Source organism: Aulostomus chinensis, chromosome 6 (genome assembly GCF_037954235.1).
Source record: "Aulostomus chinensis isolate RoL2024-O1b breed Wild chromosome 6, RoL_Achi_v1.0, whole genome shotgun sequence".
Lineage (NCBI taxonomy): Eukaryota > Metazoa > Chordata > Actinopteri > Syngnathiformes > Aulostomidae > Aulostomus > Aulostomus chinensis.
In genome coordinates this window covers 5,836,971-5,856,021 of record NC_141325.1, presented here as the reverse complement: position 1 = coordinate 5,856,021, position 19,051 = coordinate 5,836,971, and the positions used below count along the sequence as shown (strand labels likewise).

The window sequence follows — 19,051 nt, the reverse complement described above, 5'->3', positions numbered from 1 at the left end:
AATGTAGTAATCATGTGGTCTGGCTGGGCCTGAGTCATAGCCCACTGTAGAGTCTGACACAAGGTGTCCATGATGATACCCTCATATGATGCCTTCTCATCCCTTTTGTGTGATCTGACCTTCAGAAGTAATACAGTATGTATATTATCTTCATACACTGGAAGACAAGAGGTGTCTCTATTATTGCCACCCTGACGATACATCAGCTGCCTGTGTTGCTATGGCAGTGACTGAAAGCTTCCTCTGCTGAATGCTCGATTTGAAGAGGCAGATCTTTTTCCACCAATCTCCTTTTGCTATTTTCCCTCTCCCTCCCTCTGCCAGTGTCTACAGTTCTGTATTAAAGCGACTCCCTACTGTGCAGCTTCTTGTGAGCATAGAACCCTGGAAAAGTGCTATCCAGACACAAAATGGCCTCTGATAGCCCCACGCAACACATCCCTACATATATTCTTGCAGTGTCACTCGCACTCTGAGCACAGTGGGAAGTCCCAGCTAAGAGAGCAGCCATTGTGCCGATGAGAGCGCTGCTCTTTTTTCAAAAGATTTACAGCAGTCTGAAACAGCCGGCCCCTTTCCCTCTTAATCACAACACCATGGACATGCTAATATGGTCCTCAACATGAGACAAAAGCTCCAAAATGGGCTTTTTACTCTACGTGCTGATCTGGCTCTGGACTTCGCTCCACACTGAGGTGATGACATCTCAATCTGCTGGCATGTCACCATCCACACAACTTTACTGACCAAAGTAATCATCTGGTGACGCTTGCTGACAACTTTGTCAGTATCTGAAAGTAAAGCACTGTTTCCTTCAAAAACTGCCTTCTATTTAACATTTATTTATATCTCAACAGCGGTGAAGGAACAAATATTTAATCTTCCATTCTGTAGTTCTACAATTGAAAGGCCAACTCCTCTGTTGGCACCAAGCCACCGAACCACTTCCAATTTTCTGTTGAAGGCCATGCCAAAGTCCCAATGGCTGACTTTGATTTTTCCTTTTATGTAACCCTCTGTTGGTCAAGGTGTATTTGTATTCATACCTCAAGATGGATGTCTCTCGCATCTCCCAATCATTATGTTTTGCTTGTGCCCCCTTCTCTCCTGCAGTTCCCCTGAATTTCTGATAAAAGGCAGTTAATTTATTCATCTGTGCCCTTTGTTGTGTATACTGACAGTTAGTTGTAATGCCCCTCTAACAGCCTGTGGGGAACAAGAGATGAAAGCAGGCTTCAAGGAGAGAAATAGAGGTTGTTGTCGCTGCCTGCTCTCCCTTTCTGCTCCTTTAGAGGCATGACGCTCAGAACAGACACTATTGGGTCTTTTCACTGAGGGCTAGACAAACATGAGCAGAGGTGCTGTGGGGATGGAGGGGGGGCAGGTTCAACTCACCAATGAGCTAATCTAAGTTTTTTGTTTTTTTTGGCCTTGTGATTTGTTTCTCAGATCCCCTTCTATAGTCAATTGTGTGAGAAGATGAAAGCAGGGGAAAACTGTAAGACTCTGGTTGGTTATTCTGCCGTCTACAAGGTCTGCTTCGGCATGTCTTGCTTCTTCTTATTCTTCTGTATCTTCACCATTCGCATCAACAAAAGCACAGGCTGCAGGGCGGCCGTGCATAACGGGTAAGAGGTCCTTCAGTGTGATATTCGTAAAGAAAAGGAAAATGCTACATATTAGCCCGTCTTTTATTATTCCTAAAATTCTCTGGTTGAAACTTTCCTGTCATTGCTTACAGAACTTTTTCTGCTCACTGATTTGTTTTTTGTTAATTTTTTCTCTGTTTTGTTGACTTGCCTTAAGTTTTACTTTGTAATATTGTCGTCATTTAATTGTCAGGTTCTGGTTAGTGAAGTTCATTGTGCTTGTGGCGTGTTGCTCTGGAGGCTTCTTCCTTCCAGAGGAGGAAATCTTTCTAGAAGGTAAACGTGGGACACTGAACACTGCATGAGCTGTGATCCTTAGTTTAAAACTGAATGATTTGTTGTATACTTGTTGTAAAAAAGAAAAATGTTGATATATTATTCTTCTTGGTGGCAAAACATAAAAGAAAAGAACTGTTAATAATAGAAAATGAATGAAACTAGAACCGTGTCACAATTGTACCTGTGTTCTTGTACTTGTTGCTTAAGCTGATGACTAAAAATTACAACACCATGCAGTGATTTACTGGTTTCCGGTGAATGCAGATTTCCAACACAACATCTCTGTCCCTCCTTCTGCCTGATATGATAGTTTGGCGCTATGTTGGAGTTGTTGGCGGGATCCTTTTCCTGTTGATCCAGCTCATACTGTTGGTGGAGTTTGCTCACCGATGGAACACAAACTGGTGAGAGCTACATGTCTTCCCTCTGCTCCCATTTCACTAACCTTCCTGTGGACGCATGGCCACCATGTAAATAGAAATGATGCAGTGCTTTTTATTTGCTCTTTAGAAACTCTGAGGGCGGGTGTATTCTTCTGTGGGGTTAGTTGGATAAAAAGAGGTTTGGAAAGAGGGAGTCTTGTGCTTTGTGTTATTGTGGGAGGAAGGCAGCCTTGGCAGTGGGCCGGCACTGTGTGGATTCACAGAAGGGATATGGTTCAGGAGTGTGTGCTGAGTTCCCTCTCTCCATCAGGAATTACTTGCCAAACATAGCTTTTTTACTGACTCTGTTTTTCTCGGGCAGTCTTTCGTTCCCTACTGTCTCAATATTTTATTATTTAGTTTGCTTTACCCTTCTCTGTGTTGTCTTTTTCACACTCCCACTCTGTTGACTCTTTCTTTCTCTCCCTCCCACTCTATTTCGGTCTGCAGGAGTTCGGGAGTGAAGTATAACCGTGGGTGGTATGCGGCTCTGGCCTTCGTGACTCTGGTGCTGTTCAGTGTCGCAGTGGGAGCCGTTGCCTTCATGGGTCTGTACTACACCCACCCAGAGGCCTGTCTCATGAACAAGATCTTCCTAGGCATCAATGGCAGCCTCTGTGTTATTGTCTCTCTGCTTGCCATCTCCCCATTCATACAGAAATGTAAGACCAGCTACTCACAGGCTTATCTTATTCATACAGTCAGTCTCCCTCTGTTTATTAAAATCTTGGAACAACTGTATCCTGTTTTTCTCTGTCACCCTGCAGTGCAGCCCACATCTGGCCTGTTACAGCCTGGAGTCATCAGTGTGTACGTTATGTACCTCACCTTCTCAGCCTTCTCCAGCAAACCAAAAGAGTGTAAGTATGAACAAAACCCCATCTGCACCTAGAAGACGCAGCCATAATTCATGATCAACTTGGATTGTTTTATCGAGCCCCTGTTTCAGCCAACAGGTAGTTTTACAGGGTGTCTCTGGAATAAAAAATATAGATCAAACACAATATGCCTAAGAGGTCAAACAAACCTGTCTAAGATAAGATATTAGCAGCTCTATGATGATTAAACAAACTCAGAAGCTACTCTAAAGTTTTAGATGTGATTCTTAAAATGAAGAACTTGGCAGAGTCTCTGTTCTCTTACCGCATTTCCATCTGCGCGGCTTCCCGTTTCCACAGTAGTCGTGCAGATAATACTCTACACAGACATATTCTCGTAAAGATAATCTCTCTATAAATATCTCATATCAGCACATGCCTATTATGTCACAGTCACTTAGAAACATACTGCTTGGATTTCTAGATGTGGAACGAGATGGTGTGAACACAACCGTGTGCGCGTTCCCCTTCAATTCTGGGACAGATAGCGACAAGAAGATCGTCACCGCTGTGGGAGCCATTATCCTTTTTGGCTGTGTCCTTTACTCCTGGTAAGACACATGTCCACCCTGATCACAGCATCTATACACATACTCAGTCATTTGTCCTGTAAAGTTATACATTACTGGTGTCATCGCCATCAGTTTTAACTAATCGATAGATTACTGAAAGGCAGCAATACAAACTCAATGACAGCAATTCTGTTACAGGCCCTTTGGAATAAAAGTAATGTATTTTATGGCAAGCTGCAGCAACAGAGTAAGGTTAGTAACGATTGGTTGGACTCGGGAGAGGCAGTGCATGATAGGCTGTAACTGAGCTAATGGCGTGAGAGGCCAGAACTATGGTTCTTTGCATTTTTCCACATGTGTTTCCCATCAAGTGGAGGCATCGTGTCTCTTGGTCTTTCCCCGGAGAGGGAATTACACTCAAGCAATCTGAAAGAGCACATTATTGGAAAAATACTTGGTGATGGAATAACAACGTTTCTCCCTCCATCTGTCTTTCTATCTGCTTCTCCTCTCGTCTCTCTCCACCCTCCCTCCAGCCTGACATCCACAACCAGGCGAAGCTCGGCAGCACTTAGAGTGTGTAGAAGCAGTGAACCAGAGACTGAGGTAAAGGCACAAATATTCAAAGCTACTTGGAGTGTGGATTGATGAAGTATGCAGAGCACAGGGGAGATCCAACTCACCAGGCACTTCCATTTACACCGTCCTTGATCAAACGGATGTGACCCTGAGACCAGGACTCTGTTCATGTATTTGTTGTAAATATTTCATTGTAGCTGGATGTAACCTGCGTGTTTGTCTTTATCCTGCAGAGAGCTCGCTGCTGTTTTTGTTTTGGTGATGACACAGGTGAGAAAAAAGGAATTATTCTTCTACGCTGTCACATCTTTTTATTCCCCTCCCCCTGCTCCCCATTCAGTGTGTGTGTTCCCAGTGCTAGTGTTTGCACACAGAGGGGCTATGCTCATTGCTATTCTTCAGCAAGACTGAGGATGGTGAGAAAGTATTGGTCAGCAAACACAGATGATGTCACTGTTACTAGGAGGTTAGTATGACACACAGAGAAGCAGGGCCAGTGGGGGAAGTAGGATTGAGGGTGGGCTCACATCTCCCCCTGCTGGAAGAAAAACATCGAGCCAGAGATGCAACCAAAATGAAAATACCTCCACTTTTATGGAGTGCATTTGCTCAGTATAAGAATTAAATGGAATCTTTCAAGTCAGTGTGACTGAGACCCACATCCTCTTGTGTGTATGTGTGTTTCAGATGACTATGATGATGAAAAGACAGGTGCAGGCCAGAACGTGGTGTATGACGAGAGAGAGGGAACTGTCTATTGTTATTGGTATTTCCACTTTGTCTTCTTCCTCGGTTCCCTATATGTCATGATGACCGTAACCAACTGGTTCCAGTAAGTGGCTCTCGCTCTCGCTCTCTCACTGTAATTACTATATGTCTATGTGTATGTGCATGAAATATTCCAGTTATTGTAAATCAGACTGATACACCAGCATGTAGACAGAAGGGGACAGAAGAAGGTATGTCCTCACTGTCTAGGCTGTTTATAAATCTAGACTGACAGCACCTCAAGGTCCTCCTGGTAGAATTATGTACCTCGTCACCTTTTGTGATCATAGTCAGTTTAGCATTAGAAGGCAAAATTAGGATGTTTTATAGTTATTTTAAAATAATATTGATTCTAAGAGTTAATGCGATTCCTCAGCCAGTTTTATCAGCAAAATATTCCTCAATGACACTCAAAGCATTTCCAAAAAGTCATTGAAGAAGTGTGTTTTTTTACACACTCAAGTTTTTTTTTTTTAAGTAAAACATCTGTCATGGTCAACACCACCAGCAGAAACCAGTTCAAATATGAACTTTCCTCCCTTTTTTAATGTCATCGGGAGACCCTAACATTTCTCAAACAGCCCCCAGTAACCCCCCGCTGAAGGCTTAATTAGGCTGTAGACATAAGGCACAACAATCAATTTCATTTAATTATAGCACAAACTGACAGATAAATATAATGCAGATTAATGTAGTGTCTGTGGTAAATGTTATTGTTTAGGTCAACTGGCAGCACAATGGTTTTCTTTATTGGCATGTGTTGTTTTTATGTTTTCATAGACAGCATTTTGATAAATGATGAGATGTAAGGCCAGGTAAGACAGTCGGGTATGACATACAGGGGCACGAGGAGTGAAGGCAAGCTACATCAGCTAATTGTTTGAAAAGGGCCTTCGCTTTTTTTCTTGATAACAAACATAGGTTTTGTTCATAGTGCATTTAATGTTTCTCATTAAAATGAGTTGTGAGTATCACTGGGGTTGACACAGATTTTTCTCCCGTTCCCCTGAGCTTGACAGAGCTTGTTGCATATATTCAGTTTTATGTTTTACAGATTTCTGTCAAAAAGTTCTCAGAATGCTTAGAAACACATAGCAGAACATTGACATGGAGCTTTTAGCAGCTGAAGAGGCAAACATTCCGGCCCGAAGTTAGTAGACTTAAATACAGAGGTGTAAGCAGTGAATGGCAGACTTGTATTTGCCAGGCGGCTACAAACTCAGAAACACAAAACCATGCTAATATTTGGCTAGTTAACATGTCATTGCTATCAAGTTCCCACATCAACTTGCAAACCCCTCTTTTGTTCATAATTTGTTTCTGCTGCCCTCAAGTGGCAAAAATAATAAATAGCAAGTTGTAGAAGGGAGCACAGATTTATTTAGCCTTGGCCCTCCTCCGAACACAGTGACTTTGGATGGACCTTGTTTTATGACATCAGTAAAACTAACTCAATAGAAATACTTTTTAATACACATTCTTCTCTTCCTCTTGAATGACTGCACTGTTCTTGTATGATGAGCATCTGTCCTACTCTGCTCATTTCTCCAACTGTGCACCTCTTTTTCAGCTATGATGACCACAAGATTGAAAAGCTTTTGGAAGGGAGCCTGTCTGTGTTCTGGATCAAGATGGCATCCTGCTGGGTCTGCCTCATCGTATACATGTGGACCCTCATTGCTCCCATGGTGTGTCCAAAGCGCTTTGAAGCCTAGGAGACACGGCGCTGCACCGGGGTCAGGCTACTCTGATTACTGGGACCACAATTCCCCTTCCTTACCTTGAACACAACCCTACACTACCCTCAGCATCTGAAATGGAGGATTATCTGTTGCCTTTTTGTTTTATATGCTAGTGTTTATTGTTTTACAATGTAAAAGCTGTTAATACCTTGATGGTATTTTAGCTCATTTTTACTACCACTGTCTCTTGGAGTTTTGTATTACTTCCAGCTTTGATACGATACAGGGAATTCTGAGAGTTGAGGTACATAAGGAATCAGTATGAGCTCTAGATTCATTCCCTGTAAGTTTCAAATCTGAAAGTGCTTTTAATAAGTATTCTCTATGTCATGTGTGTCAGTTTTTTCTGGTGCTTTTACTCTCAGACAGGCATTTCAGTTCTGTACACTTGGACCATGAAGTTGTAGCAAAGTTTTGGGACAAATTTATTTCAACTTATGAATGTCATCCGAGAAATTGTGTTTTTAATTTAAGAGTGTCTTGAAGTAATCAGGAATCATTTAGTGAAGGAATGTGTGTCAACTGAATTAGATCTGTCCCTGGCTCTGTTCAAAAACCCATCTCTCAGGCTCATGTGTATTTGTTAATATGCTTTATTATATTGCGCTCTTTTGTAGAAGTTTTCTATGCAACGAGCTCTTTTTGATATTATAGAATTCGCTTATTGTGAAGCATCCACTTAGATCACAAGGATAATGTTTCAGGTTTTGCCAGTCTCAGCGCTCCCTTTGAGCAAAGTCTTTTCTTAGGAAAAACCCATGTTAGTCTGTGCTGCATTTCCTCCTGTCGTAGTCTTACAAGGCAGTGCTCTCTGAATGAACCTGCCTTCCAGAACTTTAGTTGATGTCTGCCTCTCACAATGAGCTGAAGTGACACAGCTGAGGACAAGTTTGCCAAAGGTAGATGTCAGAAAACAACCAACTTACTCGTTTATGAGGTGTTACACAGAAAAGGTCAGAACATCAGAAATTGCTTGTACGTGTTTTCTGTACAGAGGGCTTTGTGCCCTGTCACATCTGTCAGCTCATACTAGTCAGAAGAAGGTAGCATGAGAGCTGTCGTTGCTGAGTTATTCAACACTGGATGTTGAGTTTACTGCAGAATTCATTCACAGAGACGGTCACCTGTGGTTTACCTGTGTAACAACTATTTTGTATTGTAAAAAAGTTCAATATACCACTTATCAATCATTATGTTTCTTACATAATCAAAATCAATATGTTCTCCTGTTGTCTTATTGTGTTCTAACATGTGTTTAATAATTATTTATGTGTACATTTGGGCTAATGTTGTAATCTGTGGAGATTTTTTTTTTCAAGCTAGGCTTTAAATACCTGCCGTTTTTGTTATGTGACATTTTTGGGGAACAAAAAAAAAAAACCTGTACTTCAGTCATTATTATGAATATGCAAAGTAACTGGTGCTCTGCAGCTTTGATATGAATCTACAAATACAAAAGAAATCAGCAGAATCCACTGTGACGGTTGTTTCTTACCGTAGCCACTGTTGCATCAATCTCGTGTTTGAAATGAGTTGTGCGGGCTCTGCTGATGGTTCGCTTTGTTCAGCCTTTTAATAAAACATCCATCAAACACCATGTGGTGATTTTATTTTATGATAATTTCATTCATACGCTTCAATATCATGCAGCTATCTGATATTAAACGTTTGATTTTATTGAACATGAATGAGGATTCAATATGAAATGCTCCAGATTTTATTGCACTCAAAAGTATTGAAAACAGCATTGCATTTTAACAGTAATATAAAATGCTGAGAACTGTTGGTGATAATGCATAAACATAGTTTTGAACAATGTATTTGCTTCAGCAATGCTTAATCAGAGAAGAGTATAATGCCCCGGGTTACACTTTCCTTCAAATAAACCATTCAAGCCACTTCAATGACTTGAAAGAGTTCCTTGACACCTTTGTCTTTTTGTGTTTTTCTACCTCCGTGATCTGATTGTGGCAGCGCTTCTCCATGTCTGCATGTTGCCAGCAGTCTCAGCTCCTCTTAGACTTCACTCTGTGTTTTGGGCACTGAACGTCTGGTAGTCAGCAGGAATCGTGTCTGTGGAGATGAGGAAGAGAAACTACTGAGAACGCAGGCCTAGATGTAGAGTTAGTGGTGAAAGGACATGAGTTATATTGCAATAAATATAAATAATGGCACTCAGATCACTTTACAATTGACAAACGTGCCAACTGGCTCCTAGGCAACAATTTGAGGTCCACCATCTTGCACAAGTAGCAGAAAACAGTCCAGTAAAGCTTTCATCACCAGATGGCCTCCCGACCACACTCACCGTTGCAACGGTATTTCAGGTTGGACCAGATGATATTTTCCTGAGAGAAGCAGAACACTCCGAGTCTTCCACCCCTCATGCTGGTGTCAATGATCACACCTGTGTCCGCCACCAGGTTAGAACCCTCATAGAAGATAGCCCTGGATGGAGAGCACGCTCAGTCCGTTATGATGTGTATGTTTGCTGGTGTGTGTTTGTGTGTGTGTGTCTGTACCTGATGTATCCAACCTGAGGTCTGTGCTGGAGAAACCAGCGGTAGGACACTTTGTCCTTCCAGCCCACGTTCCTGGGGTCCTTCCACAGGAGACGGACCTGTTCAGCGGTATCTCCTGTGTGCCAGAGGGAGTTCCTCAGGTACTCACCAGGTCCTGTCTTAGACTTCACCACCTGGTGAGAGGAGCCACACAGTGTTTTTTTTAAAAATTTTGTTACTGATATCCAATATGACGATATAATTACAACTAACTTGGCCAATAGATGAAATTTCCCGATGTCAGTATTATCTGTATACGATACTTACATTTTTTTCACATACTGAAAAACACACTCAAACATGGCAAAGAAAGTAAAATTTAAAAAACAATAACGCTTTTATTTTTTCTTAAACATTTGGAAAAGCCCATAGCTCGCGTATTCGTGACATTGAAAGATGACACGCTGATATTATTGTGCGTCCCTATTGCCAACAGATGAAAACAATAAGCACAAGATGGATGCATTCTTCAACCACACCTTGAGTTGTATTCCTGGCTCTGCCACAGCTCTGAAGGGTGCTGCCTGCCAGTAGGTTTGCTCCGTCTGTTTCCACATCACCACGTAGAAGGAGGAGGAGTCCTGGTAGCCGAAGATGAAGCCAGCGTAGTCATCATCTGTTACCGTGTTGACGTGGAATGTTCCCTCAAAATCGACCCCACTGAACGCTGTGTAGCCTACAAAAGGTTAACAGCACTGATTAGCAGAGGACCACACAGGACAATATTTTACTGTTTGAAATGATGAGGCTTTACTGACCCACAGCGAGGCCAGGGTCAGAGTTCATGGTCTGAACTATCTCCATGCCCTGTCAGGAAAAAAATAGAGTAGAATCTATCTCCAGCACAGAAGTTTACTACAGTATAGACAGAAAACAGCTACAACACATGTGTGAGGACAGAGGGTTCAATTTCTGTAATCTGTCACCTGATTGAGAACCATCCAGTTGGGGTCTATCTGAGAGTCCCCTTCTGGGTCCAGCACTACGGTCTGGTAGGCTCTGAAGTCAGTCAGGGTGACCTCAGCATTCTCTGGACACTGGTCAACTATGTCAATGACATTGTCTCTGTCAAAGTCTCCTTCACACGCATCTCCAACTTTGTCATCTGAAATGCAAAACACACTGGTTAATTTTGACAGGTTTAATTCTGTACCCTTCATTTACCCAAATAAAAAAGAAACTATTGAGAAAAAAAAAACTCTTCTGCATTGGCAACCTGGCCAGGAATTCAACATGAAGTCCACAAAGATTGCATACATACAACAAAATGCCCTAAAGATTTAAAAAAAGAAAACAAACGAGTAGCAGTTGAAAGAATCCTGTATAACACACAGCAGCCAAATGAGAACCAAGACAAATCAGAATTAATCTGCAGGCGCACAAATAAGACATCTGCTAATGTGGGATTAAAGCAGGTGAGAGAGATTTAGTTTAAAGGGATAAAATGAAAACTCCGTCGTCATATATTTGTCCTCATGCTGAAGGAAGGCCAGGTACAATTTTTTTAGTCCACGGTTGAAGTGTCGCAAGTAAAGGTGTTGCAGGAATCTCCCAAAAAAAACTGAAGTGATTGGTGACCGATTTTCAAACGGCAAAAAATACATAATAAACCATAAAATGCCTCCATTAGTGCTGACCCGAAGAAACCCAGGAGTCCTGCAGCCTCAATACGCCATGTTTTCAGCCACTTAGTTCAAACATTTGTCTCCATTCACTTCAACTGTTGGGAGTTACGACAACACTTCTCCCTGTGAAACTCCAGCAGGCTAAAAGTAGATGGTGACTGAATTTTTCGCATTTTTTTGGGTGAACTATCCCTTTAGCTTGAAGGTCATTGCAACATTGAATGATACTCACTATCCGAGTCTTTCTGGTCTGGGTTGGGGAATAATCTACAGTTGTCGTCTTCATCCAGTACGCCATCGTTGTCATCGTCGTCGTCGCATTCGTCTCCCTACAGGATGATGTGAGACATCGGGAGAGGTTTAAACACAGATGAATCTATATGTAAACATGTATAAGGTACTTTAATGACTCATTATAGATTAAATAAAGAGAAAATGAACCATTCCATCCTTGTCAGTGTCCAACTGAGAGGAGTTGATGACCGTGGGACAGTTGTCTTTTGTGTTTTGGTGGCCGTCACCATCACTGACAAAGACAAAGGTCATCCCTAAATCCCACGTTACACCTTTGTACACCTTCACAACCATTCACAGAGCGTCTCTGAGTGTTTACCTGTCAATGTTGTCATCGCAGGAATCTCCCACGAGGTCGTCATCTGAGTCCGACTAAAACCGGAAGACAGAACGGTGTTGGTAACAGGTGTAGCTGCAGGTGTAGCTGCAGTTGAGTGTGTATTTTTGTGTTGTTCGTCACCTGGTTGGGGTTGATCATATCAGGACAGCTGTCACAGGCATCTCCCACACCGTCATTGTCTCTGTCTTTCTGGTCCGGGTTGGAAACTCGCGGGCAGTTGTCAAGTATATTCTTCAAACCTGTGAATATAAACAGCTTTACACTCTGCCTGATGTGCTAAAGTGTTGACAGGACAGTCCAAAAGCATGATAGAGTGCAGCCGACAGACACAGCCTGTCCAATGCATCACCAGATGGCAGTGTTTGTTTAAGACAAAGGTGAAATAGTTTCCAGGCTTTCCCTTCCACGTCTGGCCAAGGCTTACCGTGGAAAAATGCCTTCAGAGGAAAGACAGACATGACCAAGCTCTATGCAATCCAGCCTCGGAGTTAAAGACATAACCAAACGATCAAGAGGCTGGAGCGCTGCCAAAGTGTGCGCCTTGCCAAACGAAGACTGAACATACGTACAAGGGTAAAGGGAATGCAAAAGGTGAGGAGTTAAAACATTTCCAGTGGAACAAATGAGATGTTTTTTAAGAGGGCAATCAAGAGAAGAAACAACTGTGCAAACTCTCCCAATTCCCGTAGGAACATTTTAACATTTAACAACTTTTGCTTCTGGGGTGTTGACTGTTTTTGTTTTTTGGGGTTTTTTTTGTTTTATTTTAAGCAAGTATTCAGTTATTTTCCTGAATGCCAGTGACGGAACTGGATGTGAAATGGAAACTGACTCAAAAAGATCCCGAGGATGTTTTAAACAGATTAAAGACAGCCAGCGCAGGGAAAACAATGTCTGTCCTTTCCTCCGAACAGGATGATGAGGATTGTCTCATGTCTAGACGGACAGGTCCAGACACTCTGTGGTTTAGATAACACACACTGCTGTTTTTAAATGCAATTATTAGGTTTCTCAAAGATGTGACTGAATTTATTCCCGCTAAGTGATGCAATAGAAACAGTCCTGATTCAGTTATGGAACCTCCCACAATAGCCTTCGTCAGCCACTTTCTGTTTACTGGAAAAACTCTTTCTCCCTCTAATGATGGTGAGTTACCGCCACCATGGAGGTGACGTTTTCTGTGGCACACAAAAACTATGCAGTGGAATATGTCACCAAACATGGTGGAGGTGTGTAGAATGGGCCAAGAACGTAGCCATTACAATTTGGCGTGGCTCAGTAACGGTGGCACATGATGACAAGGAGAAATTCAGAGTCCCCCACACACACACACACACACACACACACACACACACACACACACACACACTTTGAAGTACTCCTTCCAATGGGTCATCCACATCTCTCTCAAATTTGGCTTGAAACGCCTCAAGAACTTGTTGATGGGTAACTGGAAGGTTTGCATGTGTAAAAATGTGCCAAATCGATATCAATCGCAAACAATTGCACAAACGGATCTACTTGTGGCGAGGGCACCAACATAATGTCCAACATCCTGGACTGCACATGCACTTTAGCACTGTGAATTTGGGATCTCTGTAAATCAGGCGCCTCGAGGTTTCATTTATTCTGATATTTACATCATAGAATATTTACATCATATAACGCGGATCTGCTGTAACTGGTCTTGACATGGCCAGCTCTTTTATGAATTTCATGTTTGATAAGAGAATACATCTACAAGCCAATTTGTGCAGAAGCAAAACCGCGTGGTTACGGGAAGAAAAAAAACAACAACGAACAAACACCATTTGATTATATTTAGTTAGCATGTGCTAGGCCTTCTAGCGGACACAGGAAGTAATATGTACACATTCGTCTGCTCCCTCATGCAAAATCAAATTATGATCAGGTTTCGCTTCCCTCTCGAATAAGGAACAGCCACACACTGCGATGTGAGCAGAGATGTGAAGGCTGATTTATGACCGCGTGGAGCTTTGGGTTCTCTGTTATCTGATTAGGATGTTGAAGACTGAGTTATATATTAGCCACAAAACTTGCCATCTCCATCCATGTCATCATCACATTCATCTCCAAGCCCATCCTGGTCGGTGTCTCTTTGGCTGCGATTGTCAATCATCAGGCAGTTGTCGCAGGCGTCGCCGTGGAGATCCTTATCGCTGTTCTTCTGGTCCACATTAGGAACGAGCCAGCAGTTGTCCTGGGAGAGACACATGAGAGCTTGGTGAGAGGGAGAAATTTTTAAGAGTCTACTTGTGGAAATGTGCCACCCACGTCTATGTTATTGATGCCATCGCTGTCTGCATCGTCGTCACAGGCGTCGCCCATCCCATCGCTGTCTGCGTCCTCTTGACCAGAGTTTGGCACCAACAGACAGTTGTCCTGGAGGCAACATAGGAAAACACACCCGAAATTAACTTTTAATACAGTGATGAATTAAATGCGAGAGAGTGATGGAATAAGTACCTTCTTACAGTTGATGTCCGTGCACAGCAGGTCATTGTCAGGATGCCCGTCAATATCTGTGTCCTTTCCACACATGTAGCCGTTACCTGCCCAACCGACGCCACACTAGCATGCACAATCAGGAAACACAGCTTCAGATTAGATGTCGCTGATAATCCAGGGGCTCAGTATCTTGCTCAAGGATACTTGGACATGGTCACCGGAGGAAGCGAGGATCGAACCAGCGAACCTTCGGTTGCTAGATGGCCACTCTACCTCTGAGTCACACCACCCCCTCGTCAGAGATATAATTTATGATAAAAGGATGGGCATGGACTCTTACCACACAGGCAATGCTGCCGTCTCTCTGCATCACACACTCAGCGTTCTTGTCACAGGGGTTGGGTTGACCATTTGGACAGAGCCTGGAGCCTTGGCAGCCGCTCACCTGGTCACCGGTGAAGCCGGTCATGCAGTCTCCACAGCGGAAGGAGCCCTGTTGAGGACAGTATCGAGTCAGATTCCAGATTATAGGAGAGTTTGAGAATAACTCCAGACCAGTCCCAGTGGTCTTACTATGGTGTTGTAGCAATGTGAGTTTGGCGTGCAGGCCCCAGTCTCAGGTGGTTTCAGACATTCGTCTATGTCTTCACAAACCTGAGAAGATCAGAAGAAAATATTTGTTTTCTTTTTCAATATGCTAATAAAAGTTGCTTTGACACTAATGATAATTTTGCACCTGTTTGTTTGACTTAGCATAGGACACTCCCACTCCGTTAATCTCTGGCCCACTGTATCCCAGAGGGCATTTCTCACAGCGGAACCCAGGAGCAGTGTTCACACACCTCACACCAGGGAAGCAAGGGTTAAACTGGCACTGAAATACAACACAAACACAACTTTCTTACAACTTACTTTCACTTTGTACTCACCCAAATCTGCACAAGCACAAATCCTACCTCGTCAATGTCATCACAGTGCACCCCATCCCCGGTATATCCATCAGGACAGGGGGCACATTGAAAACCGCCTGACTCGCTTCGGATGCACATGTCCTGTGTGAAACACGTCCCAGGCGGGCAGTCAGGTGGCATGATAAAATGCCCAGGACGTGGATCTGGAACTGGACTTGTGTGGGCTGGACTTCCCCCGAGACCTGAGCGAAAACATATGAAAGTAGCGTGTTGAAATGTGACATTGTCTCATAAATAAATGAAAAAAATCTGTTGTTTTTGTGCTTCTTACCACAGGCCAGACATTCAGTGATTGTGTTCCTCAGGAAATTAGTCTCTTTAATCTTAACCAGACAGAGCATAGAGAAAGGACACTTGAGTCATTATTATACAGCTTATAGAAGCTCATTTTACCTTCCAGCACTGAATGAGCCCACAAATTTTTAAACGTGTCAGCTGGAAAGCCCCCATAACTTGCTTCCTGACACGAAGGTTTTAAACATTTTATTGCAGCAGGTTCCCCGTTTGACACTTTATCTCCAAACAAATCCTCTGCTCCAAAATATCTTCAGAAATCATCCAGTCCTCTCAGCTGCACGGGTAAACTTACATGTTAATTTCAATTCAGCTGTTTGTAGCTGAGGTTTCATTAAGTTTTGAAACAGAAAAGCTCCAGAAAAGCTCTAGCAATCTGAATTCTCCTTTTATTTTTTTACCTTTTCAGTGGAATTTATTGCAAAACCAGTCTTACCCAGAAGAAAAGGAAATTCCAAATAGTTGAAAATCTGCCCACATTCTTTTGCTTTTACAAGTTAGTAATCTAATTCTTCCCAACAGCAGCAGTTCGCACCACATTTTCTGTGTTCAGAGTTCTCCATAAAATATCTAAACCAATGGAAGAAACTACGTAGCGACGCGGCGTGTGTAACATACCTTTTGACATCTGTCTACACACCACGTGCTTTGTTCCAGTACTTTGAATGTTTGTTCTCTAACCGTTTCACTGCTAACCTGCTTTTTATTTTCTTATTTTCATACAAACAGATTGTCTTGTGAATAACTGGACAACCATTTAACTATAATTGGCAATTACAAGCAGCAGTTAAAGCATAAAAAAACAAATATCATCAAAGTATTAGACTGTATTAGAAAATCTATTTCAAAACCCAACAACAGGCTTCTCTTTTATTGAATATTCATTGTTCTAATCACTTTCAACATTTTAGTGTTTTTCTTTTCATACCAGACTCATCTGAGAACAGGTTACCTGCTGGTGGAGAAGCTCCTTCATCTCGGCTAGCAGACTCTTCAGTTCCATCATGGTGACCTGGTCATGTACGGTCCTGCTTCCCTGGAAATCTGCAGGCAGGTCATTAGGACACAATTTACTTGAATCTACTGATTTACACGAGTCATGGTATTGTGATTCATTCGTGCGAGGATTGGTGAGGATATTTCATGCCACCTTTTAAAGGTACCATGTGTAAGAACCGGCCTACTCTATCATTCATTCATCATTTAAACTCCAAATAAAGGAGGCAGCAAATCGTGATTTTTAACCAAATCAATTGTCCCTAAATTTGAACTTCTGCGGCATCAGCTTATGCAGTTTATGCATGGATGCATAAAGAGAATTGGATTCAACGTTGAAGTTCTTGGAGATGTTATCAATTCCAAAGAAAGTTGAAAGAAGCACCAGTGTTGCTTTATTTCCAGCACAGGAACAGAGAGCAGCACACACAAAAACTGATTCTCACTATCACCTCCAATGGAAAAAGTCACATTTCAGGACAGGGCTAACTGGTTAAAATGCTAATAGACATTGTTAATGCTAACTGTAATTACTTCACATTCAATAGATTTTTTTTTTCATGTTATAAGCTAGCATACACACAGCATCTGTAATATTCTAAAATCTGCCCTTTTAGTGGCAAAAATTATGCTTCAAAACACAAAGTAGGTTTAAATAGAAATTCGTGAGCTAGTGTGTAAAAGTTAGGTATTTTTTCTCTTACTCAGCAGCTGCAGAGAGTCACCATCGTGCATGTTGCAGTCCTGCAGAGTTGCCACATTTTCTACTGTGTCCTCTATCACCAGCTTCAAGTCTGTGAGTTCATCCTGACACAGAAATGCAAAACAAAAAGGACTCAGGCCATTAGAACGATGGGTATAAATCAGTCAAGCACTACTCAGATAGAGTTTGTGTATCTATGCTGTAATATTGTGCTCATTTACTTGTGCGCTTGACTGCAGAGTCCTCAGTGCGACCCTGTTAGGACCAGACTGGATCGACCCAAACGCAGCTGGCAAATCATCCACAGTGTGAACCAGCCTGCAGTCGACATAGATGTCGAGGCGAGGTGGACCTCGCTGTAGACCACTGGCTTGCAGCATCACATGGTGATCTCGGCCATCCGCTAAGGAGGCGTGGTTGAAACTGGTGGTGGCAAATCTGCCATCGGTCTTCTGGTAGCGCAGAGTAACTAGAAATCAAGAGAAGCAAGGATGAAAGACAGGAGGAAGGGGGGGGTGTAGTGACAGGGAAAGGATGCAGCAGCTGTCATGACAAGTCACCATTGGTAGTTTCACTCACCTTTGCTCAGTTTGGCCTGCACGTTGAGCTCCAGGTACTTGGTGTTGTCTTGCGGGTTAATGACACTGTAGAGAGACGTGGGGGCTTTGCTTTGCAGTCTGAAGGAGGAGAGGAGGAAAGCTTCATCTCTTCCTTTATTCTTTAAGCTTCCTTGGAGCAAGTCGGGCAGGCAGTCCGGCGACACCAGAAGGTCATAGACTAACACAGAGGAGGAATGTTAAAACGTGCTTTATATGGTGGTAGATTTGTTATAGGTGAGCATAAAAAGCAAATGGTCCGTTAGCAGGAACCGTCCAGCGGGCCAGTGGAGAAGGTTCCAACTATTGCACCAGATGTTTTCACCGGATTCACATTTTATGTCCTAATTGCTTTGGCTCACAGCATGGACTGCTAATGCTGACTCACTGCACCCTGCTACATTATTAACTGTGACTGTATTTGTCTGTGCACACACACACACACACACACACACACACACACACACACACACACACACACACACACACACATACACACACACAAACAACACACACGCATGCACACGTGTGTATTGTACGGGCACGTGTGTTTGCATCCTGCTGAGTTTTATGGAGTGGTAGTTGCAAAAATGAGCCACAATAAACTCTTTCCACTGGAACAAACTCCCTGCCTCACGGTGCGCACACACATGCAGGGGCACACTTTTATGCAGATACACACACACACACACACACACATTTGCAAAACTGAGGCACATGAAGTGACAGGAAATTATATGGAAAAATGTGCGTGTAAATTCGAGACGAATTAGACTTTCCCGAAGGGTAGTTAGCACTGTTCTACCATGTAAGACTGAATGTATTTGTGTCAGACGGTTACTGGAAAGTTAAACTCTGCAGGCTTCAAATTAGCTGACTTCATACCAAGCTAATAAACTGAATTACTTTCAATATTTGCAGCTGGCTGCAGATAAAAAGAGCAGAAAACAGGCCAAACCTCTGCAAATGGTTGTGGACAAATAAGAGGAAAAGACATGACCAAACAATAGAGAGTCAAAAGCAATGTTAGAGTTTCAGCATGTGCAGCACCATAGAGTCATCGTGTAAATTAAGTTTTCCAGCAGGTCATAGACAGCGAGGAGCCTGTACTCACCGATGCCTTGAGCTGTGACTGTGAGCGCGAGCTGTTGCAGCACCAGAGACAGAGCCACCACTCTGGCCCACACAACCCTCATCTGTGCTTCAGTTTGGGACACACCTCAGAAGATGTCCTGTATTCCAAGTTAGACTGATGCGTTTCCTCCCGAGGATCAATGAGTATCTCAGACGAATCACCTGTCCTCACACAAGTGGTCGCACAAGCTGAGCATCCAGATGTTGAGGTGGAATCTCAGTCGAGGTGAGATGGATTT

General features: G+C 42.8%; 2 protein-coding genes across 2 annotated transcripts in view; one reads left to right on the top strand and one right to left on the bottom strand.

The window, feature by feature from the left end:
• The window catches only part of serinc5 (serine incorporator 5), a 17,661-nt gene extending 8,965 nt beyond the window's left edge, over window positions 1-8,696 (top strand). Inside the window, exons 3-12 of the mRNA XM_086206015.1 lie at window positions 1,450-1,628; window positions 1,843-1,925; window positions 2,239-2,332; window positions 2,801-3,012; window positions 3,118-3,210; window positions 3,653-3,779; window positions 4,277-4,346; window positions 4,553-4,589; window positions 5,007-5,151; window positions 6,658-8,696. Of these exons, the coding sequence (XP_086062141.1) occupies window positions 1,450-1,628; window positions 1,843-1,925; window positions 2,239-2,332; window positions 2,801-3,012; window positions 3,118-3,210; window positions 3,653-3,779; window positions 4,277-4,346; window positions 4,553-4,589; window positions 5,007-5,151; window positions 6,658-6,802 (1,185 nt within the window). The 3' untranslated portion in view covers window positions 6,803-8,696. The remainder of the gene's footprint in view (window positions 1-1,449; window positions 1,629-1,842; window positions 1,926-2,238; window positions 2,333-2,800; window positions 3,013-3,117; window positions 3,211-3,652; window positions 3,780-4,276; window positions 4,347-4,552; window positions 4,590-5,006; window positions 5,152-6,657) is intronic.
• thbs4a (thrombospondin 4a) lies at window positions 8,419-19,051 on the bottom strand. Its single transcript, XM_086206014.1, has 23 exons — window positions 18,793-19,051; window positions 17,662-17,859; window positions 17,304-17,551; window positions 17,084-17,186; window positions 16,336-16,427; window positions 15,361-15,412; window positions 15,075-15,271; window positions 14,855-14,992; window positions 14,692-14,772; window positions 14,459-14,611; window positions 14,137-14,241; window positions 13,945-14,052; window positions 13,711-13,870; window positions 11,770-11,888; window positions 11,629-11,681; window positions 11,457-11,541; window positions 11,248-11,344; window positions 10,317-10,495; window positions 10,149-10,197; window positions 9,870-10,066; window positions 9,352-9,524; window positions 9,138-9,277; window positions 8,419-8,902 (listed from the first exon to the last, which is right to left on the bottom strand). Exons 1-23 carry the CDS (start codon window positions 18,872-18,874, stop codon window positions 8,853-8,855), a joined length of 2,859 nt encoding a protein of 952 aa, XP_086062140.1. The 5' UTR covers window positions 18,875-19,051; the 3' UTR covers window positions 8,419-8,852.

Bases quoted from the DNA above. Each gene is read 5' to 3' on its own strand.
- thbs4a (XM_086206014.1), bottom strand. From the start codon at position 18,874: ATGAGGGTTGTGTGGGCCAGAGTGGTGGCTCTGTCTCTGGTGCTGCAA. The intron at 17,860-18,792 runs GTGAGTACAGGC...CCTCTGTGTTAG, and splicing joins AGTCACAGCTCAAGGCATCG to TCTATGACCTTCTGGTGTCG. The intron at 16,428-17,083 runs GTAAGAGAAAAA...ACCTGCCTGCAG, and splicing joins TGACTCTCTGCAGCTGCTGA to ATTTCCAGGGAAGCAGGACC.